The following is a 23,628-nucleotide window of genomic DNA, read 5'->3' as shown; positions in this document are numbered from 1 at the left end:
TCTGTGTGTATAAGTAGCCCTTATGACCATTCATTTAGTGCCCAGTTGAAGGTACGGCAGCACTGAATAAATGCTGCTTTTTCCCACTCTTCGAAGTTCTGGCTGTTGCAGTATCCGTGAGGTTATGTGATCAAAATTTGTGCACTTGGTAGCCTGCCCACAAGACTGCTTGGCCACTTCAACTTCCCTCTCCTGCCTATCTGCAGCCCCCATCTCTCCCCTTTTGACTGCCCTGCACAATGGTGATCCTTGGTAGCTCAATGCCCCAGCTGAAGTAGAGGTCCAGGGCCCTCAAAGTCTCAGCTAGCCATCACTGGTTCTGGGCCTCTTCCTCAGTCCCAGTGCCACTGTCAAAGGAGTGCTGTTTCAAGCCCCACACTGTGACCAGCCACCCCATTGCCACACGCAAAGGTTGGAGCCACCTCTGCCACCTTGCAATCCACTGGGTCTGCTGCCCTCAGCTGACTTTCACTGGCATGTTAGCCATGCCAGGACATGAGTGACAAGCCTTGCCATTCTTACGATGCTTTGGAGGCTTTTTAAACAGCACAAGGTCACACATCAGATGTTCTCTTAATTGTGCAGACCACTTTTGAGATGCTTCAGAAAGCAGGGCCAGTGGAGCAGAGGGCGGCAGAAGCAGTGTAGTGCAGGGCAGACAAACAGGCAGAGATGGGAGGGAGCTAAGGAGGGAGAGGGAAAAGACAGCAATCCCTTCCCTTATTGCAGCTCAGGGCTGGGATGGACCAAGTTGGGGGTGGCTTAGATCAGGGTGCATCATTGCCTATCGACTGTTGGGATTTGTTTATGGCTGCCACAGGAAAAGCCAGGATTGCTATCACTAAACAATTAGTCACATGATGTTGCGTTGAATGATTATGAGTTTTGGATCTTCTCAACCTGGTTTCAGAGATTTTCCACCACTGGCTCTGGAGTTTGTATCCCCCCCCCCCTTTGCTCAGAACTAGTTTGTAATTTAGGGGTCCTCCTATGTTCTCAGCTCCTGCTTAAGGTAGCAGCCATGCATAGGAGGGGCTTTGACAATTGCACCCATTCCTGCACCAGCAGCCCTTGCTTACCATCCTTTGCAAATCAGATCACTTCTCAGATTATTCCAACAAGAGCTACCTTAAAGACCATCCATGAACTATAATGCTGTTTCCACACTGGTTCTGCTCCCAACAGGTGCCCATGCTAACAATCTTTATTTCATCCACAAACTGAAAAATGATAAGCAATCCTAATGAATTAACACTTTCATATCCAAACACTGAATACTCCATAATACAATGCACAATTTTTTTAAAAAATCCTTAACTCTAATATCTGTAACTCCATCTCATTAGTCATGCTAACCAAAGCCAAAGGGTTTCCAAATAACTTGTATCACAGCTGGACCTTATATTTTAGGGGACCCAAACATTTCAGATCCCTCTTTTAAATCTCCGAGCAGTCAACCACCGAAGTTCCAGATTGCTTGGGTATGGCTATAACCCTCAAAATTCTACCTGGCAAGTAGTCACATCCCCTACATTCTTTAATTTAGTGATGTAGACTCCCCTGAAATTGGTGTGAAACAGAACAATAAATTCCCATTATCCAGGAATTCATTTTTCAAACAACTATTTCCAGATTTTTTCTTAAACAGATTCAGATACCTCTGGAGTATATGGTGCTAAATACAAAATCTCTGGAATAAAAAAAAAACTTTAAGAGTGAGTTAAGTGTTTCACTGAAAATGTCGTACCAAAGTTGGCAATCATTAAATTGAGCAAATAGTTTTGATATCTAAAATCATCAAAACTGAGCAACGCAGGACTAAAAAAAAAAAGGGGGGGGGGAATAAAGGCTACCTTGTTCGCTGCTTGTAGGTTTCCTGCCAACTTTAATCTCATCAGTTTCAGTTGTCATGTCTTTGGCTTTGGGTTTAATCCCTAAACCAATGACCTAAACTCTCCATTCTTCATTGTCTTTATTTCTGAGAACTCAACCAAGACTGGAAAAGGAAAAAATACCTTACCATCTTTCCCCTCCCTGAATTATACTCTTCCTCTTCTCATTAAGACATAGGCTATCAAGTCCTAAACTGGCCAGTATACCACTTACTGTTTATTAAATTTATTTGCAGATCATCTCACCGCAAGGTGACTTTACATGTTACCAATTATCCCCAATCTTTTCCATCAGCCTACTTTCATTTTCTTACATATGTGAAAAAAACTTTCAAGTGCTCTGCCTCAGATACATCAATTTATTGAATAATTACATGTCCCTGAAGAATCAACAAAAGGAAAATTCACTGCAGTAGTGAGCCACTTCAGTGCATCAAATAATTGTCTGGAGATTTCCTCAAGATCATTTCAAAAATGTAGCCTTCAACTTTAAATATACCAATTATTTAAAAGTATCTGAATAGTTCTTGTTCACAAAGCAATTTAGGCCTGTGCAAAGTTGTTGACCTAGGAAATGGATGGTGACTCAGTAAACTCCAAAATAAGTTTGCTTATAATAACCAGCATAAAGCAAAATAGAATAGAATAAGAGAGTTGGAAGGGACCTTGAAGGTCTTCTAGTCCAAACCCCTGCTTAGGCAGGAAACCCTACACCACTTCAGACAAATGGATATCCAACATCTTCTTTAAAACGTCCAGTGTTGGAGCATTCCCAACTTCTGGAGGCAAGTTGTTCCATTGATTAATTGTTCTGTCAGGAAATTTCTCCTTAGTTCTAAGTTGCTTGAATACACTTCTTCTGCCTTGTGAATGCAATGTATGTTGTGTAGGTTGCAGAATCAATAGCTGATAAATGTTAAGAAAGTTTGTATTTTTAGAGTTGATATGTAATCCTAAAAATATTTATTAAATCAACAATTCCCAATAACACTCTGCCAGAATTGAGCTAGATTCTATAAAATCCACAGCACAGAACATGATTACAAGTTTTTATTAATCATTTCTACAGTCATTTATAACAGTCGTTTACAACAAATTGTGTTTTCACACAACCATTAAACTTAAATTTGCTAAATAAGGAACTCAAATGCCTGAAATTCACCTTTTCTTAACATGGAAAGGCAGCAACATCAAGTTTTTTTAAACATATAATAATCCTAAACACATAGAAGTAAATCCCACTGAAATTATAGACAATCAAATACATTTGGCCAGAATCCAGTCAGGTTTCCCCAAAACTACTCTGTTTAGAAGATTTTGTATAGTACAACGTTGTTCTATTGTCAGGGGTAGATTTAATCCCAGGACTCATCTGCTACACGTATATTCGATGCTGCAAATCCTCCACTGTGATGATTGTCTTTGCTACAGAAAACCTACATGAAACGGAATTCAGATTTTTCAGATAAAACAAAGAAAATTGTATGTTGCCAGGAAACAGTGTGCTATGTTTATTTTCAAGATTGTATTAGAACAGAGGTGGGCAATTAATTGTCCCAAGGCACCACATGAGAAAGTAGGGCTGTTGTGAAAGGCCGTTGCTGTCCTGCCCCCTGCTGCCTCACTCCTGCCACTAACACTGCACCACCCCCGCACCCCAATTCCGATGCTCCCAGACTGGGACTACCTGCTGGCTGCATGTGGCCTGTGGGCCCTAAAATGCCCACGTCAGTACTTTTTAGATTCTTGCTCTCTAACCTACTTGACAACCTTTCAACATTTTTCACATAGCCTGAAATACAAGGAACTATGAAGTCCCATTTCGGTATTGTGATGCTCAATCAGCTTCCACTGATAGAGTAATGCATTTGGTTTGCCTATAAAAGCCCTAAAAATTACTATTTTCCATCAGACGTCTAGTCCAGTTGCCTCAATTGTTTATTTCTCAAAAGCAAGAATACTTAATATTTTCTGTATATCCTATATTATCATTTTAACAGACTACTTTAACAATATATGTGTAAAGAACCTTAAAAATGGTTACTTCCACATACATCACTTTCCTTATTATCCTTGTTCTATAATGCTTGCTTCCTCATCTATGCCTATTCCAATATCCACAGCCACAAATATTTCTCTACCTTAGTTTGAGAAATATTTAAGGTTCTGAATTTGTTTTGGAGCCAGGGGTCTTTCAAAATTACAATACTTAACCACTGTTTAGGTAAGAATCAGGTTTATTTAAAAGTTACCTTTCGGGAATCAACAGCTGCAAACACATTTCCCTTTGGATTACTAAAACCAATCCCACCTGAACCACAAGCAATTTCTTCTAACCAAGCTGGGACTTCTTGCTGAGCCTTAAAAAGGAAAGTCGCATTATTACATATGTACTATTGTCTGTTTAAAAACTATTTTAAAAAATTGGGAAATGAAAGACAACTTACATCTGCGAGCACTTTTATTAGGGGCTGTGCAATAGGACTATCTGCTTGAGGATCAAAGAAAGAAATTGCTTTGCCTATATTACCACAACGCCCAGTTCGTCCAATCCTATGAACATATTCATCAATTGTGGAAGGAAGATCAACATTTATAACATGTTGAACATTTTCTATATCCAGACCTCTTGCTGCTACAGATGTAGCAACAAGAACAGGGCATCTTCCAGTACGAAAATAATGAAGTGCTTCTTCTCTTTCCCTCTGTTCCCGGTCACTAAAAATAGAATAAAAAATGGAATTTGCAAAGCAATTTTAACAGATAGATTTATCAAAGTGGAGGGTAAAGTTAGACATATGTGCATTAGATAAAAAATAAATTTGTCATTCATATTTCTACTCTGCAAGAAGGAAGAAGAAGGGTATCATCTGCAGCCTGAAGTATCATAGATAGTAATCCAAAATGTGTGCTTCTCTACTGTACTTTGTTTTGGTTAGAGGTCACACAGTCCTTTAAGAAACGACTTTACCTTTTATCAATCTCATAATTTAATTAAGCATTTCAGTAGTCCTGTGACAGTAGTAAGATAAGGAATGTAGAAAACCTCAGGCCCTAGGAATTGGAAACGACTGGATGGAAGGCAAAAAAGAATGATTTAAATATTCTGGAAATCACTAGATTATGGTTTATTTTTGGTTGAGATCAATGGAAGGCACCACAACCCCTCTTAGCTTCCTTACCCACCTGCTGTTAAAATTATTTTAATTTTTTAAAAAGAAAACATTTCTTTTTATATTGCTAAGAATTCATTGGGTTCTATTTAGAGCCTAAGCATTATTAGAAATGAGAACTATGAATAGCTGCAACCAAGTACTCTGGAAATATCTCCACCTCTCCCCAGAAAAGGGCAACATCATATTTTTATGGCTAGTGAAAAGTGACAAGAAACATAATCACCAATTTAACTTCTGAAAGGAGAATTATCATAATTGGCCTCGGCAACCAATATGGAAGCCATCCACGACCACCAATTTCTTCTCAACATGTCATTTTTAAGTGTTACAAAAATGTTGCCTACTCCACAATTTACTCACCCGTGAATACTTGTGGTTGATATGTTTTCTTGGCAAAGTAAAGTTGCAAAAAAATCTGCTTTTTTCTTTGTTTCCACGAACACCATAGTTCGTACATTGCCTATAAATAAAGCAGACAATAATATTTTACTCTCCTTCAAAAATGTAAGTATAAATACTCCAGATATTTACTTAAGCATACTTCCCTTCAACTTCACTCCCACAACTTCATCTCAGTGATGATAGTTGTTCTGAGACATTTATAGTGATCACTCATAAAATGGGGTTTCCCTATGTTTGTTACAATTAACAACCGTTAATGACTTTTTGAAACAGCCTGCAACCTTCTTTAGCACAGAAAACCTATTTCCTAAAAACTGATGGATCAACTCTAGAACTCAGGGATGTGCGGTCAGGGGAGGCAGGGGAGGCAGAGCCTCACTGCTCTCATCATGAAAAAAAAAAGGGAAAAGGGGAAAGGCACAAGTGGTCCGATTCCCCGTCTTCCTGAGTCAACATGAAGGGGACCGCGGAGCACACTCCGCCGGCTCGCGCTCCCGGTCCCCTTCATGTTGACTCAGGAAGGCGGGGAATGGGACCAGGTGTGCAGGAGGCTGAGGCTGCCTCAGTCTCCTGCACACGTGGTCCCATTCCCCGCCTTCCTGATGATGTCACCAGCCTCACCAGCCATAAACCTCACCGCACGTCACTGCTAGAACTATACAATGAGCTGGTCAGGAGAAGAAAAAGAACACTGTGGAGAATCCATATTGCACATATTTATATTACTGAACAATGATATGCCACACTATACGTTTGGCAGCCTTGTATCAATTTAATAATTAGTAACATTAAAAAATACATTTCAATTACACGGCCTCAATTACCTATTTCATTAAGAATTTCAACAAGTTTCTCTTTCTTGTCATACTGCTTCACTTGAAGTATGGTCTGCTGAACATCACTGCATGCTCCTCCCACTTGTCCAACAACAACAAATAAGTAGTCTGTCTTCAAAAATTCTCCAGCAAGCCTTTAAACAATGAGATAAAATTTAGGTTTTACTTTATTTATATATTTCATATGGCATGCATATATCCTGAACTACACTTCAGAGTAGTCTTGACAGCCTGGACATCATCATGTCCTAAGAAGCAACGTTGCACTGAAGACGCAGAAAGGGAGCTTCAAACATGTTTGGAGTATAATGAATTACAGCACTTTCTGAGCAGTCTGCACAAACCTTTCTTGACCGAAAATATCTAGATCAGGGGTGTCCAAACACCCCTGATCTAGATAAAATACATCTATGTTTAATACATTGACAGTTTGGTTTCCCACCTGCACATTTATTCATGATGCGCCACAGGGGAAAACCAACATGCACCATCTGACTAATGGCATTCAGGTTAATGACATCTTCCAGGCCTCTTTTGCCGATCTCATCTCATGTCCGAACAGGTCCAGCATCTGTTTTTCATGCACAGCTAGCCATTCCCACTAAAATGGTACCCGTTATCTACTCACAACCCTGAGACATGCAACCAAAATAACAATAGCACTTTAGATTTACATACCACTTCACAAGCTTTACAGCTCTCTCTAAGTGATTTAGTCAGCATATTGACCCAATAATCTGAGTCCTCATTTTACTAACCTTGGAAGGATGGAACGTTGAGTCAACCTTGAGCCAGTGAGAATTGAACTGCCGAACTGCTGACAGCTGGCAGTCAGCAAAAGTAGCCTGCAGTACTGCATTCTAACCACTGTGCTACCACATCTTAATAAAAATATGCCAGTTGCCAAGCATCCACATTTTGATCATGTGATCATGAGAATGCTGCAACAATTTAAGTGTGGAAAATGGCAATAGCACTTTAAAATTAGCACTTAGACATATATCATTCCATAATGGTTTTACAGCACTCTCTAGTAGTTTACTAAAATTAACAAATATGTTTCAGCATAGTGCTCCCAACAATCTGGGTCTTTGTTTTACTGACCTTGGAATCTTGAGTTGGTTAGGATCGAAATCCTGGTTGTGGGCAGAATTAGCTTGCAATACTGCATTCTAACCACTGCACTACCATGGCTCCTAAAATCTAAAAACTTTTTTCAGTGCCATTGTAACTTCAAAGTGACTAAATGAATGGCTTTAAATTAAGGATTACTTGTAGTTAGTAAAATGTATCTAAAAATACCAGTAGCCACTTCTATAAATATATACTACTAGCTGTACCCAGCCACGCGTTGCTGTGGCCCAGTCTGGTTAAATGGAAAAGAAAAGAGAAAGTGCAAGTCCCCTGGCAGAGGCGGCCCCCGCATGGAAGTGAGCCACGGTGGCCCCTGCAAGAGCCGCCATGGAGGACGCTCCCACAGGCCCTGGCCAGGCTGAGCTGAGGAGGAGAGGAGGAGGAGGAGGCCGCCACCCCCGACCCGGCTTCCCTCAGCGGTGGTGGCGAGAGGAGACGGCCGGTGTCCCCTGAGGAGGAGGAGGAGGAAGAAGGAGCCGCCCACGGGCAGCCCCTGCTGGCTGCGGCCCCATCCAGAGATGCCGTCGCCGCTGCAGTTGCCACCTCACGGGGCACCCAGCGGTCGCCCCAGCCCCGCTGCGCCTCAGGCTGACACCGCCCCGTCAGAGCCGCCTTGGCAAGGCCCTAGCTGGCTCCCTGTGAGGGGGGTGGAGAGCGTGTGCAGCCGGCCGGGCTGAGGAGACGCTCTGCCTCCACCTCCTCTGGAGCTCAGCTGGGTGGGAGGTGGGCGAGGGATGGGTCAGGTGCCGCCCCACCACAGACAGCAAAGGCTTGAAGGGAGGGGAGGAAAGAGAGGGGAGGGGGAGGCCGAAAGGCTTTGGCTCCCCTTGGTGGAAATGGCGAAGCTTGTTGGAGGAGGGGCGGAAAAGGGAAAGGGTGCAGCCGCAGCCCAGCCACACATATAAAGGGACCGTCGGGACAAAGCTGGAGAGAGGCCGAACTGTTCCAAATATACTATACTCAAGAAATGAACGCTATGGTATAGCGTGTGTTGCTTTTACGTCCAGCAGATGGCGCTCGTTTTCAAAAAAGCATGTTTTTACAAAAAAGCATGTTTTTACCTGTCACAGGTGTGACATCTATATAATATACGTATATAAAAACATGCGCATAGTCGAATGCAACATTGTGTCAAAATTTCAAAGCAATCAGTGAAGAACTTTCGGAGATTTGAGATTTCCAACAAACAAACATTACATTTTTATTTATATAGATTTAAATTGCTAAGTTATTGTCCAAATATGACTTGTAAAAATAATAGGGACCATTTCAAACAATTACTTAGATGCTACTTTCTATGAAGAGTCAATTCCTCCAAGATTAAATAAAGTAGATGTAAAAACCCTAGCAATCAAGATTCCAAATTTTAGCAAGGTAGCATGTGTATTTGTGATTTCACTTGGAATAAATTATCTGAAATTTACACCTTGTAACTGTATTTTTAAAATGAATTGCTAATACATACCTTTGGATTTCATCAGGGAAAGTGGCACTAAACATTAATGTTTGGCGATTGTCTTTTGAGGGCATGCCTGGAGATGAAATTAATTTCTTTATATCAGGGCCAAATCCCATATCCAGCATACGATCAGCTTCATCTAACACCAAATATTTTAATTTGCTGAGCCCAATCTTTTAGGAAAAAATCAGATATAAAAGAAAAATTTGAAAAAAAGAATGCATAATTGTACTTTTACATGATAGCTGCGCAAACTCAAACTAGTCCTCAAATTTATATGGGATACCTTACATCTTTCCCCGTATCTTGCTTTAAAGACATTTCACACAAACGATTAATTATACCTAGATGCTGCAATATTAACATCTACTACGTATCTACCATACCACAAGGATACTGAAGAGGCATAGGCCAAGCATTTAAATACAGAAATGAAGCAACTAATGTAACCTCCTTCAGTTATACTGTCAGTAGAGAAAACTTTGCTGATGGTTTTTGAGACTATGATTTATATTTCTTAAAAATGAAAGCATTTAATAATTAAAGTTTCATTTATCCATAAGTCATATGCTGCCCTCCCCTTCCTTCATATACATATCATTCTATGGTTCTTCATTCCCTTTAATTTTACATATCCAACATTCCAGATAAGTATCAAATCTCTTTAAGTGTTTATGTTAAATGAACTTGGATGGTAGGATTGGCAAACACAATAATGATTCCGGAGAGTCAGAATCTCTACAGATAATTCTCTATGAACAATCATGTTACCTAGCTTGAAAAAAAATCAAAGCACTATGTTGTAATAGCCAGAATCTGTTCTCATCCTTTTAGCCTTAACAAAAGCTGTATTTTATCACTGGCCTGATCACATATCAAGTACCTTTTTGTGAATCGATTTGGAATTTGTTAACTCATCTCCATAAGCTCCTCAGTAAAAACTTGTTTTAAATTGTATCTAACCCTTGCAATAAAACAGTGTTAACTCTGAGTTTTGAACAGTCATAAAGTTTAATGTTCACTCTATTCATGGTGACCCAGAGAGCTTACCTTTTGTCTGCCTATGATGTCCAAAAGTCTTCCTGGGGTAGCACACAATATATTACAGCCTTGCTTTATCTGATGAATTGTATGGCTCATTTGTATACCTCCATAAATCACAACAGGTCTTACACAAGTTCTAGTTAACAAGAAAATATATAATTAAAATATACAGTTAAAAACAGTGAACAGATCCCACTGTATTACTATTAATAACAAAGCCTTAAATCTCTGTGATATAATAACAGATCTAATACTATATTGCTTTGGCTGTTTGAAATATTTAAGCCACATTTGATGGTCCAAATTTAAAATTAAGTAGTGGACCCCGTTATATTATTTTAAGATATAATATAGGAGTACAATTATGTAAGAATTATATAATAAATAATATTTTTACTAGACAGATTCATTTGTGTACCTTTCTCTAGTCCAGTCTGCAGTATTATAAACTTGTGAATACTTATAATTTCTTTATTATTCCTAAGTAACTACAGTTATGGCTTCAGCTTTTTCTAATACATATAACCAGAGGTAGGTTGCTTCCAGTTCGGGCGAACTGGTAGTGGCGGCAAAGAGGTTTCGCTTAGCTGCCTAGACGCTTTTGCACATGCGCAGAAGCGACGCACATGCACAAGTGAACTGGTAGCATCGGGATTTGGAACCCACCTCCACATATAACAATCAAATGTTGATTATTTGCACATGAATCAGCCACAACTTTGGTTATTCCCAGAAAGATGGAAAATCACTTAACTAAAATATATCACATCCTACTATATCAATCCGAGACAGGTTCCCAATGTTCGCAGCCATTATAACTTTAGATACATATTGAGTAGATATGTATAAACACTTCTGTAATTTATTCTTTAGTGGGAGCACTCAGCCATTGTGATTTAGTTTATCCAAATACTTACCCATATGAAAATTTTCTTGATTCCAGAAAGATCTGATTTATCAATTCTCTAGTTGGTGCTACAATTATACATTCTGGTTCTTGTTCCACTTTGAATTGACTGGCAGTCACTCCATCTCGCATCATGTGAGCTAAAATTGGTATAAGAAAAGCTGCCTAAAGGGCAAATACATTATAATTTAGAAATGCTGCACTTCCAGTACATGACAAAGTTAAATAAAAGTACATTTTTCTAATTCAATATTGGATGTTTATTTTAAAAAATTTAAGAAGTACACTAAAATATAAAGGTCCAACATCTACTTTCAAACATTGAGAATTTCTTAACTTTTTAATGTCAGAGAACTATGATTTAGTTATAAATCTCATTATCATGAAAAGGGATTCACAAACAGTACTAAGAAAACTGTGCAACAAAGATGGTCCAGTCATACTAAAAGAACTAATTTAAACATTAGGAATTTTATATTAGCGTACTAAAGAAGTACATCAAATATCTCAAGAATATTCTTATTTTTTAATTTAAAATGCTTCCAATTAATTAAAGTTTAGTTATTCAATCATAAGAAACTTGCATAACTAATATATTAATTTCAATTTTACAGTTTTTACTAATAAAAATATTTCACAAATGAAAACTGCAGCTGAGTTGAGAGTGAAATATCTCAACCAAGTCACTAATTTTAAAACTTTAAATGTTGAAATAAAAAAATGATGAAATAGTAATAAATCCACCCCAAACCTCAACAGAATTTTGTATTGTGTGCTTACTGTTTTTCCAGATCCTGTTTGTGCACATGCCATTAAGTCACGTCCTGCCAGAACAATAGGAATACTATATTTCTGCACAGGAGTAAGTTTAAAATATCCAACTTTGGCTATGTTCTTTATTAAGGTTTCACACAGACCAGCTTCCTCAAAGTTCTAAAAAATTGATTAAATAGAAAACTAGATTAGCAAAGCTAAAAGTATAATTTTAAAACACTAGCATATCACAACTTCAATGTTTTATGGGTTACTTCAAACCATAACCCCAGGTATAGCCTCATAAAGCAAACTAAAAAAAAAGCCTAACATTCTTCACAGAATCAGAACAATCCATTTTATGTTAATTTTAATGACAAGGCTTGCCACTAATTCTATCATATTTTCATTTTTAATCAGAAGTCATTGATTGTAGGTATTTTCTGTTTTGTATTGTACATTCTGTACTGCCTCCAAGGAAGACAGGCTGAGATGGGCTGCACTTTCTTTAACAAAGGTTTTGCTGGTTGTGGGTGTGCACGTGCGCATCACTCGCATGGGCCCCTCTGGGACAGAAATGGAGCTTCAAACAGGATCCTAATCAGCTCAGGCAGCTCCAGTGAGAATAGCAGGGGCAGCGCTGAACACATCTGGGCCAGCCAACGAGCCAGAAAGTAAGTTATAAATGGATAGCATAGAACATGGGCGGGTGGGCAGGCCCAGCCAGCGATCAGAGCTAAGGGTTCGCCAAACCCTTGTGACCATGCAGCAGCCCACCACTGAAGACAGGTGGGCCACTGCAATATGGAATAGGAGCCATGGTGTTGCAGTGGTTAGAATGCAGTATTGCAGGCTAATTCAGCTCATTGCCAAGAGTTTGACCCTGATCAACTCAAGGTTGATTCAGCTTTCCACCACCTTACCGAGGTGAGTAAAATGAGGACCCAGATTGTTGGGGCCAATATGCTGACTGTGTAAACAGCTTATAGAGGGCTGTAAAGCACTATGAAGCGGTATATAAGTTTAAGTGCTATTGCTGTTGCTATGCTACATAATTTGGCATGGAGAAAGAGAGGGAAGACACTCTTAAAATCATGAAGGAAGATGATTAAGTTGAAGGAAAAGGAGGGACAAATTTGGGAATATTTGGGCTAGGCATATGGATCCTGCACCACTAGAACACTGGAAGTGGAATAATGGAATAGAAGATGTGGGCTGCAAAAATTTGGTTTTGGTTTTAAACATTTTTTTCCCTATCTCATGCACAACCTTAACCCTCCCCTCAAGTTACTATTGTATAATAAGTTAGATACCTTGTTTTGTTCAGCAATTAATTACAAAGCTTATTGATAAATTGTGAAACTCTGATGAGCAATGTATCACTTAAAATAGCTACTATCGTTTTCTTCAGCTCTTTATTTTTCTCAAGAATTTTAAACATTCACTAACCAATATTGCTGGTGGAGGATCAAGCCCTGAAACTTCCACAAGAATATTATCATATTTATCAAAATTTATTCCTGTCTGGTAATGTGCAAAGATGCTATTTTCATCATCTGGTGGCGGTGGTGGTACATATGTCACCTTTGGATCTGCAAATACAAGAAAGTTATTCTGATTCTCAAAAAGTTCTGTATGTGAAGCCAAAAACGTATCTGCTTTCATTCTTTCTAATATAAACATATCTACAGTACCACCTCTCCTGCATTACCATCTGATTTCCATTTCCCTTTATTGATGAAATAAAAAATGATTTGGATGGGGAAAAAATAGGACATAGAAGGAACTTTAAAACTTGTTTACTTTCAAAATACACTTACTTCTTCCAACTATATTTCCTTCTTCACTGCTTTCTTTGTAATCCCCTGTTAAAAGAATTGTTAAGTTACAAAGAGCAGAACTGAATTTCGAAGTTATATAGGAGCTATATGGATCATTCTCAAATTAACAATTTTAAATGAAACAGAAAAGGAATGTTCAGGAATAATACACACACACACAGAAATATCACAAAGTTCTAGTGTTAATTCTATATTTCAAAAAATCAAGGAATAAACTGAATTCACAAGTGTTCTTTATACAAGGAGTCTCTATCATTGTTGCTTTCCAGATAACAAAGGTCATATCTGCTGAAAATAACAGAAAATAACAGAAGCAGATAAGAGGGCAATAGGTAGTACATAAACTAAAATTATTTTTACCTCTGGCTTCAAATTCTCTTCTACTTTCAAATTCACCTGAAAAAATGCATATGTTTTAATAATATTGTGATTTTGACTGTGATAAACAAATTACAATCATCATTAGTTTACAACATTCATCTACATTGTTGAGATGTTTTTGCACTTTAATTTCTTTGGCATACTTTGAAAATGTATGGTCAAGAATAAAGAAACCTGTAGTTGTAGAACATCTGCATTATACCAGATTTCTGTTTCCAAATTCACAAAAAGTTGAACTTATCTATGATCTCTCCTCTGTTCCATTATTTTGCATTTTAAAATATATCAATTGCCAATAATCTTATTCAGATGAAGTCAGAAAAAATGGAAATAAAAAAAATCACATTAATTTTTACCTGATGGAATACCAAAGCCTCTTCTTTTAAAACCCAAGCTGACAGAATGTTGTCTTCCATCTTGTTTCATATTTACATCATCTGCTATAATATAATCAAAGATTTAGTCAGTCTTACATGCTAGATATTTCATGGAAAAGATGTTCAATATATTTTAACTAACATAACTTGTTACAACAATTCTCAAGCTGTTAAGCCTCAAAACTCCAGTCCAATATTTTTCTACTTTTTTTAGCGCATATATTTTTAGCAGATATTCATTTGTAAATGTTTCTTAGGCGTAATACTAATTACCGTTCATTTCTAGAAATTTCTGGCTCAGGCAATGTTTGAATTATTCCAAACTATAATACTTACTTGTAAATTGGCCAAATCCTCCTCTATCACCTCTGAATGATCCTCTCCCAGGTCTACGAAGAACACTATTGTCATCATTTATTCTTTGAAAACCTAATTTGGGGGGGAAATCATTTTCTTCAGGAAGATTAAATAAAAATGAACAGTGGTAACCAAATCAGGTTCAATTTGTAAACTGGAGTTTCTAAACTATGTTTTGTGAGCTGGTTAATGAGTAAAAGCATTATTCAAAACTATGTAACTGGGTAACTCAGAAATACAGCAATCATATGCTAATCTGGCATATGAACTCAGCCTCTATCCAATATAGTGGAAAAGGACCACCTGGAGCAAAGTTTCAAACATTTAATAAAGTACTATTTTTCTCCCCAACATGCAAAATGGGTATTACAGAGTCAAAACAGATGTGCTTCTTAAAAGAAAAAGAAAAACAAAATTTCAATAAAGTGCAATGCTACCCCAAAGATTTTTATCTTTAGAGATCATTATCTAAGATGTCGTGGCGCAGTGGTTAGAATGCAGTACTGCAGGCTAACTCTGCCCTGCCTACAGCCAAGAATTGAATCCTGACCAGCTCAAAATTGACTCAGCATTACATCTCTCTGAGGTTAGTAAAATGAGAAGTCAAATTGTTGGGGGCAATATGCTGACATTTGTAAACCGCTCAGAAAATGGCACTTACTTCCAGGCATGTGGTCTGCATGAATGCCAAGGAATGGAGCAGCCTACTCTCCTACCCCCACATGAGCTCTGAAGCTCCAAACATCTACTTAAGTGAAGAATCAGTGACAGGTATTGGGGAGGAGGGTATGGGACCCAGTGGGGTAAAAAAGCATGCCCTAGGCCAGTGTTGGCTAACCTTTTCAGCAACCAGTGCTGAAACGGGAACGCACACGGGTGGGGGAGCATGGAAAACTAGAAGAGAAATTCTCCGTCCCCGGTGCACACGTAGGAGCACCAGAAACTGGAACAGCAGTTCCCCAGCACACGAGCTGAGCTTCCGGTTTCCAGAATGCGCATGCTCACTGGTCACCTGGTCTTCCGGTTTCTGGTGGACATGCATGCACTGAGACCAGCTGGCCAGCATGCATGCATATGCCAGAAACCGGAAGACCTGCTTCCTGGAGTGTGCATGTGTACCAGGGAGCTGCTCTTCTGGTTTCCGATGCTCCCGCAAACGCAAAGACCAGCTGGCATGTGCGCGCCAAAACCCAGAAGAGCAATGGGAAACGGCTGGTGTGCCTGGAGATGGCTCTGTGTGCCACTTCCGGCACGCATGCCATAGGTTCGCCATCACAGCCCTAGGCCTATAAGGACCCCAAGAGGTGGGAAGGGGAACACAGGGGTACATTAGGATGTGAGGGAAGATCAGGGTAGATTGGTTTGGGCCTGCACCAGGGCTTACGCTGCGTCCCTCACCCAAAGCACCCTATTCTCCACTTAAAAACTACATAGGGGAGAGCAGGGTTAAGAGTCATTAAGTGAGGGGATCAAGTGGCCATATCACTTAACAACCATCACAACTTGCGACCATAGTGGGCAGGCTCCATTATGGTTGAAATTGAAGACCATCTTTAATAAAGGGAAAATATTTTTGTTAGCTAACATGTTTTAAAAAATAATGAAGAAAATGTCCTTAGGTTGTTAAAGCAGCAATAGCACTCAAGACTTATATTCCGCTTTACAGACCTCTCTAAGCGGTTTAGAGTCAGCATATTGCCCCCAACAATTTGGGTCCTCATTTTACCCACTTTGGAAGGATGGAACGCTGAGTCAACCTTGAGCCTGGTGAGATTTGAATTACCAAACTGCAGTCAGCAGAAGTAGCCTGCAGTACTGCACTCTAACCACTGCGCCACCGTGGCTTTAAAGTAGCTTTAACCCAACTATGCCTGCCTATGATACCGTGTTTCCCCGAAAATACGCCAGGGGCTTATTTTCTTTTGCCCCACGAAATATGCCCTTGGGTTTATTATCAGGGAGGGCTTATTGTTTTGGGGCTGCCGGGCGGCTGCTCCCTTGTGAAGTGGCTCCCGAAGTGCCGGGCACAGCCTCAGGAGCAAAGCAGCCATGAGGTAACCATGCTCACGAGCTGCCGCCCGGCAAATCCCCTCTCCAGCAGGGAAGGGCGCCATTCACTGACCTAGGGGATAATCCCTAAGGTGCCAAGCCATGTGGCGCTCTGCCCATCCCCCAGCTCCTGCGGCTTGGCACATTCGGGATACCCCCTAGGTCAGTGCATGGAGCTCTGCCCGGCTGGAGAAGGGGGTTGCGCGAGCGCCTGTTCCGCTCGCAGCTTCACCAAGCCCTTGCCAGGCTCTCCCAGGCCACCGCCGCTGGCTGCTGCTGCCCGTCGCCGCCGCCGCCCCGCGCAACTTCAAAACTCGGGCCGAGTCTTTCAGCATCGGCCGCTCTAGGAGTGCTCTCTATGGTGGGCCGGCTGCTGGAAGACTCCCTGTCCGGCAGCCAGCCCACCATAGAGAGCACTCCTAGAGCGGCCGATGCTGAAAGACTCGGCCCGAGTTTTGAAGTTGCGCGGAGCAGAGCGGGGCGGTGGCGGGCAGCAGCAGCCAGCGGCGGTGGCCTGGGAGAGCCTGGCAAGGGCTTGGTGAAGCTGCGAGCGGAACAGGCGCTCGCGCAACCCCCTTCTCCAGCCGGGCAGAGCTCCATGCACTGACCTAGGGGGTATCCCGAATGTGCCAAGCCGCAGGAGCTGGGGGATGGGCAGAGCGCCACATGGCTTGGCACCTTAGGGATTACCCCCTAGGTCAGTGAATGGCGCTCTTCCCGGCTGGAGAGGGGATTTGCCGGGCGGCTGCTCGTGGGCATGATTACCTCATGGCTGCTTCACCCCTGAGGCTGTGCCCGGCTCTTCGGGAGCCAGTTCACAAGGGAGCAGCCGCCCGGCAACTCTCCCCTTCGGCCAGGCAGAACGCCACTCCCCAACCTAGCGGTATCCCGAAGGCAGCAAGCAACGTGAGCGCTCCCCCCCCCGCTCCTGCGACTTGGCGCTTTCGGAATAACGCTAGGTCAGTGAGCAGTGCTCTGCCTGGCCGGAGGGGGGTTTTATTTTCGGGGGTGGGCTTATATTTTTGCCCACGCGAAAAATGTGGCATGGGTTTAGTTTCGGGACAGGTTTTATTTTCGGGGAAACACGGTAATGAACATAGATCATCATGAATTCAATTTTAATTTTACTGTTTTAGCTGTGATAAAGCAAATATTAGATGCAGGTTTTCCAGTAACATTCAAATTTTAATTGTTTTACTCCACCGTAGAGGGTTAGTGTTAGCTGGATTGGAAATTATTACTTGATACAGGTTTGTAATCTTACCTCTTACAAAACTTGAAGATTTTCTTTCTTCAAAGCCATTTCCTAGTATAGTTATACAAAATTAATATAGCTGACAATGATATTCATTCTTTTTTCAAACTGCATAAAATTAAATAACTATGGAAAATCAGATTTCCAAAGTAGTACCCATATTAATTATCCTTTTTTCTGACTTCTTAATTTCTGTATATTATTTATTTAGGTCACAATTATTTTCTGAGCAGTAGATGTTATTTATTTGGACATATTTTCTAGAGTTGAAAATATTTTCTAAAATCTACATTCTTTTCCACATACACCAAAACCATGTAAATTAAAACAGGGAAATAAAGCCAGTTCTTTTAGATGAAACAGAAGGAATTAATTACATAATAAATTCTGAGCATAAAACATTTCATGCAGAAACATCTGGTTTTATGAGTTTAATGACTAAAATGAGATATGTGTTCACAAGCAGAACTACTTTATACAGAGACTATCACGGTTTTTCCATGCAAGAGGGGGATAGAAGCAAAGGAAAGCAAGGCTGATGGGGTTCTCTGGAAATGGCCTGCAGGGACATTGGCAACAGTGGAGGAGAGACAGGAGAGGGAGGACAAGTGAGCCAATGGGTCTGTGCTATCACTGGAGCTGAGGGGAGACAAGGAAGGGAAGATGCTGAGAAAAGAGATGGTCAGCACATAGAAAAAGCAGAGGAGTGGCACACACCAGCCTAGCGCTGCTCACCCCATAAGATCTTCCAAGATTCCCTGCAGATTTGTTTAGGTCGAACTGTGGACAATCTGAAACAGTTCACCAAACTCAATGGAATGGAATGTTTCACAATTTGAAACAGTATTTTCAGTTTCATAAAACATGTAAACACAAATGCAAAAGTATGTTTCATTTATGATTTACACTAAATATTGTTTTATCAGAAGTACTCAAACTTTAAGAAATCAGCTCCCTTTTTCCTTCTCTAAAATATTTTTATGTACAAATTAAAAAAATATTTATAAAACTTATATGGCCACCCATCTCACAAAAAGCAACACTGGGGAGGGGAAAAGAGGAGAGGGCAAAGGGAAGAAAGAAAGAGAAAAATACCAAGTGTCATATTAAGGTGTTTTTTTTAAAAAAAAAAAGCACAAAAATGTAGATTAGCAAGGGAGCAGCCTCACTGAAAAATTATTAAAACTCATTAAACACTATCAATAATCTTTTCTTTAAATGACAAATAAAAGTTTTATATTATAATATACCTCTGTTTCCAAAAATTCTTCCACTTCCAAATCCACTTGTTTGTTTCTCTTCACCATTACTGTTTTCTCTGATACCTAATAAAAAGAATAAAAAGTAAATAATAATAAATCTTGTAATTAGTTAAGTGCATTTCTGGGCAGTTTTTTCACACATGTAAATCATTTACAAGTTAGGCCCACAAGTATAATTGCTCGGCCTGTTTCCTTTCCAATGTTCTATGGTTAGCCAGCTAGTTTCTGCTTATTTCCAAGTAAATTAGGGTTCAATGGATGAAGTTTCAATGCTGGTAAAAGGATCTAGGTATAGTTAGTTGCAGCACTGATTACATTGACTTTTCCTATCTGATCAATATACATTATAATACCCACTTGGAATTCTAAAATTAAGATAGATTCTGCAATTACTTTCTGTATATCAATTGCATATATCATTGATTTTAAAGTATATTTACACACAGGCATCTTGTCCACATATTTATTGCTAAGTATCTGTATGCTGAATAAGCTGGTTATATCAATCTGGTGCCATAATCCTGGTTTGCAAAGTGCAGTGGAGGATTTACACTTGTACCAACATTAAATAAACATTAGGTTTTGGATAATATGTGAGTAGAGAGTATAGAAAGCTCAATTTAAAAAATACTCAAAACCATAATTTAGATACATTGGTTTTCATTATTAACTAAACTTTGGCTAATTACTAGCCAGCATCCCAAGCTCATGTATTCCTTCCTTTATACAATAAATTGTTGTATTATTTGTTTCATGGCTTGCTTGCAAAGCTGAATTTGATGTACTTCAATGTTTTAATGCACCCTGGACTCATGCATAGTGGAATACAATAACATGGTGTGCATGATTCTGCAATCCAGGACAATTGTGATTTATGGAGCCATACATGAAGGCAATCTCTTAATTGGCAAGATGCCTAAATTGGATGCAGGTAGTAACTTGATATTTCTGTTTTACTGTGATGCATAGAATTAGAATCAGCAGGTCATGCCCTCCCTCCCTCCCTCTACTACTTTATTTTAGTTTCCAGGTATGGAAAGAAGCAGCACGTAAGTTTTCGATTCACCAGATTCATTGGCTTATATTCATATATAACCCTTCCCGACTTTCCCAATCTCTATCATGATCAGAAAAATCAAAGGCCCACCTATTAAACCAAAGATAAGCAACTGCATTCACAGGAAAAAAAAGAGGACATTCTGTTTCTTAAACTATAACCCCTTCATTATTAAGAATTCCTTCAAAATTCTGTGTTCTTATTCACATTCTAAGAATATCTTTAGAGGCCAGTTCTGGGAACAGGAGTGATTTTTCAGCAGTGACTTCTCAACTTTCAAATGCCTTCAGCAGAAAGGAACACCTAATGACATTTTATTCTCTTTCTGCTATCAAACATAGCATTTTAATAAGCTAATGTTGCTGTGATATTTTAGAATGTCTTTTCTGCTGATTTTCTTTTATTTGCTTATTTTGTTTGAATTTCAAATTATTTTGAGATTAATTTTAAGTAAAACATTATCAATTCAGTGGTATGAACAAATCATTTAGCTACACATTTTCTCACACATGTTCTCTCTTCTCTTGATTATAAATTACAGAACCAGGTCTGAAGCTCCATATGTCCTCTAATAGCCTTAGACACAGCTCCAACAAATCTCTAGAAGGTGCAATTGTGATAAAAGGAAGTCCATTTTTGTAATTGTAGTTAATACTAATCAGAATTGCCACCAGTTATTACATTTGATAGACAATCCCCAACATACATTTGAAGACCAAATACATCTCACAGTCCATAAAACATTACACATCTTGGACAAATATATATTACTTTCTAACTCTTCAGATGAATTTTCTTTCAACCAAAATGATTTCATTTTAAAACTGAAAGGAAACAGCACAATACTAACCAGTAATTTAAATATCGCACCCCTCCCAAATATCTTGGACTTGTGTGTACAATGTAATTTTGAGACCACCTTGTCACAAAAGGACTGTCATGGCTATATTAGAGATAAAGGCTTGCAAGTATTAAAGCTTCATTATTTGCAACCATCTTGTTTTTTTTCTTCAAAACGTGCATTCTTATTATATTCTTTAACACATACCTGGCTGTTTTATACTTTGAGTGAAATTGCACAAGGTTTCATTTGTTCTCATGGATATGCTGCCCTACAAGATGAAGTAAAGAATCAGACCATACAGGAACAGTTATGTGAAGAAATTTCTAAAAGTCAGTTATCTTGTAAATATAATAAAATACATCTGCTTAAACAGAATTTGGCTTTTAACATTTTGAATAATTATTTCCTTAAGTACTCCAACTTTGGAGAATATAATTAATGTTACTTTCTCTTTCACTATCCATCTGTGATTACTGGTAACAAATGCAGTGGCTTAGAAACAGAAATTTATCTAGCCAAAAAAAGTCATTTACTTTTAATCATGGCTCATTCCCAAATAAATTGAATAGAATTATAATCTAAACCTCTAATCAAGCAACTTGTTTTGAAACAGAAAGCAGGTGTAAAATTACTCTTTGTTCAACAAAGTAGGAGAATCAAGTGGCAAAGTGATTTAGAACACTTTCGACTACAAAGGAGCAATGTACAATGTTTGTTTGCTAATATAACCAAATGCTACTCAAATTCATTCAAGGTCCCAGAATTTGAGACGGAAGTTTCCAGAACTTTTTTAAAAGCAGGTTTTGGAGTTCTGGGATATTGCCTATAGTAAAACCACCACCTTTTGAAGTTGAGGAAGAGTGGATTAATTATGCCATTAACATTAGGCGCCAGCGTCCCTTGACTGGGTGAATCTGTAATAGGAAACCTATAACAGGGAACCAGGCACTAGAACTTATTCCTCCCAAGGACTTGACGAATTGTTCAGTAATCCTTCTACTGGGCTCCAAATTCAACCGACTTCCCCGACTTTCCGTTGTAAAAGCTAGCCTGAGTAAGCCAGCGCGCATCTGACCCAAATATTGGAAAAACGGAGCACGCTTCAAAACTTCCACAGGCACCCACCGGCTTCTGGAAGCTGGGCTGGAAAACCGGCAAGGCCCGGCTTCCCTCTCTACTAACATCTTCTGTAAAGTCCGTATCCCAGTTCTCGTCACCCATGGCAGCGCCGGCCAACTCCACGCCTTCCTGCCAAGAGAGAAAAACAGCCGAAGCGTCAAACCGAGGAGAGGCAAAGCGCAGCCCTTAATATGGCCGAAGGGAGACCTCCTCCCACCAACTCGGGAGTCGCCGCTCTGCCTTTAACAGAAGGCCCCTTTTTGCCATCTACTCCTGCTGCTTCCTCTCCCGCCAAAAAAAAAAAAAAAACAACCCAGGCAACCTGCCTGGCGGCCGCTTCACTCCCCCTTCTGAGGCCCACCCGGCGACAAGAGACCCGCCCAAAGGCAGCGAGGCTGTATCTCCTTCGCTCCTTGTTGGTTCTCGTTGGAGCGTAGAACAGCCTCGAACCCCACCTTAACGGCGCGCGAGCCTTAAGGCGACGTAGCGCCTCGTCGACACGTGCTCCAGACGTTGCTAACTAGCCGCCGCCGCCGCGGCCTCTTCATTGTCTCTGCGTCGGCTGCCCGAAGCGCCTGGGGAATTGGGGAAGTGGGGGGTGGGTGGGTCTCAAGGAGGCCTTCGTGCTTTTCACAACCCCGGGAGCAAATTTCCCCAAGGGCCGGGGAGGGGGGCATAGGAGGGTGAGCGGCGTGTTAATTTTTTGATTTTGCTCTTCGAGCATTCCCTCCCCCCGCCCCCGCAAGAGCCTCGTCGGTGTGTAAGGAAGGCATGCCCGTCGTGTGGCCTAGGATTCCCTTTGTTTACGGGTTTAAAATTGAATGCTTACGGGGGATGTTTATTCATAATTATATAATTACTCATTATATTCCTTCGTTATATAATTTATTAATGAACTATAAGGGCTGCGGGATTCTCTTAATTGATGGTGGTGGTTGTTTTTTAACTAGTGCTCGATGTAACAAATAATCCTTGCAACTAATGTGTTTCATTGTGTACCAAAAATTGGATTCGTATGGATCTTGACAGACGTCAACACGGCCCATCTAACAAAATCAAATTCAATGTAGAGAAAAGTAAAGTCCTACACTTAGGTAAGAGAAACCAAAAGTACACATATAAACTGGGTAAAACCAGTCTTCATAGCAGTGACTGTGAGAGGGATCTTGGAGTCTTAGTGGACAACCAGCTAAATATGAGCCAGCAGGTAGCCAAAAATGCCAATGCAATCCTAAATTGCATTAACAAAGGGATACAATCAAGATCAAGTGAGGTACTAATACCATTCTATACAGCCTTAGTAAAACCACACTTAAGAGTACTACTGCATGCAGTTTTGGTCACTGTACTATTAAAAAGATGTTGAAACTCTAGAAAAAGTGCAGAGAAGAACAAGGGACTAGAAGACAAAACATACGAAGAATGATTATAGAACTAGGCATGGCTAGTTTAGTAAAGAGAAGGACCAGGGGAGACATGATTG

General features: G+C 39.9%; 1 protein-coding gene across 1 annotated transcript; it reads right to left on the bottom strand.

The window, feature by feature from the left end:
- Positions 1 to 2,924: 2,924 nt before the first annotated feature.
- Positions 2,925 to 22,638, bottom strand: DDX4 (DEAD-box helicase 4). Its single transcript, XM_081940788.1, has 19 exons — positions 22,507 to 22,638; positions 22,152 to 22,274; positions 21,231 to 21,294; positions 19,114 to 19,188; positions 17,873 to 17,914; positions 14,539 to 14,631; positions 14,182 to 14,265; positions 13,805 to 13,840; positions 13,424 to 13,468; positions 13,053 to 13,195; positions 11,631 to 11,783; positions 10,861 to 11,015; positions 9,950 to 10,079; positions 8,906 to 9,072; positions 6,295 to 6,440; positions 5,429 to 5,528; positions 4,340 to 4,610; positions 4,145 to 4,252; positions 2,925 to 3,328 (listed from the first exon to the last, which is right to left on the bottom strand). The coding sequence occupies exons 2-19, from the start codon at positions 22,245 to 22,247 to the stop codon at positions 3,248 to 3,250; spliced, it is 1,989 nt and encodes a 662-aa protein (XP_081796914.1). The 5' UTR covers positions 22,248 to 22,274; positions 22,507 to 22,638; the 3' UTR covers positions 2,925 to 3,247.
- Positions 22,639 to 23,628: the final 990 nt, after the last annotated feature.

The sequence above is a fragment of the Natrix helvetica genome, assembly GCF_964273705.1.
Source record: "Natrix helvetica genome assembly, chromosome: 2".
NCBI classification, from domain to species: domain Eukaryota; kingdom Metazoa; phylum Chordata; class Lepidosauria; order Squamata; family Natricidae; genus Natrix; species Natrix helvetica.
This window is presented reverse-complemented; position numbering and strand designations above follow the sequence as displayed.

What these genes read in the sequence shown, in the direction of transcription:
- DDX4 (XM_081940788.1), bottom strand. Translation starts at nt 22,247, where the DNA reads ATGGGTGACGAGAACTGGGATACGGACTTTACAGAAGATGTTAGTAGA. An exon ending in TCAAAGTATAAAACAGCCAG is followed by an intron (nt 19,189 to 21,230) that starts GTATGTGTTAAA and finishes TCTTTTTATTAG; the next exon opens with GTATCAGAGAAAACAGTAAT. An exon ending in ATCCTCCACCAGCAATATTG is followed by an intron (nt 11,784 to 13,052) that starts GTTAGTGAATGT and finishes TCAATTTTTTAG; the next exon opens with AACTTTGAGGAAGCTGGTCT.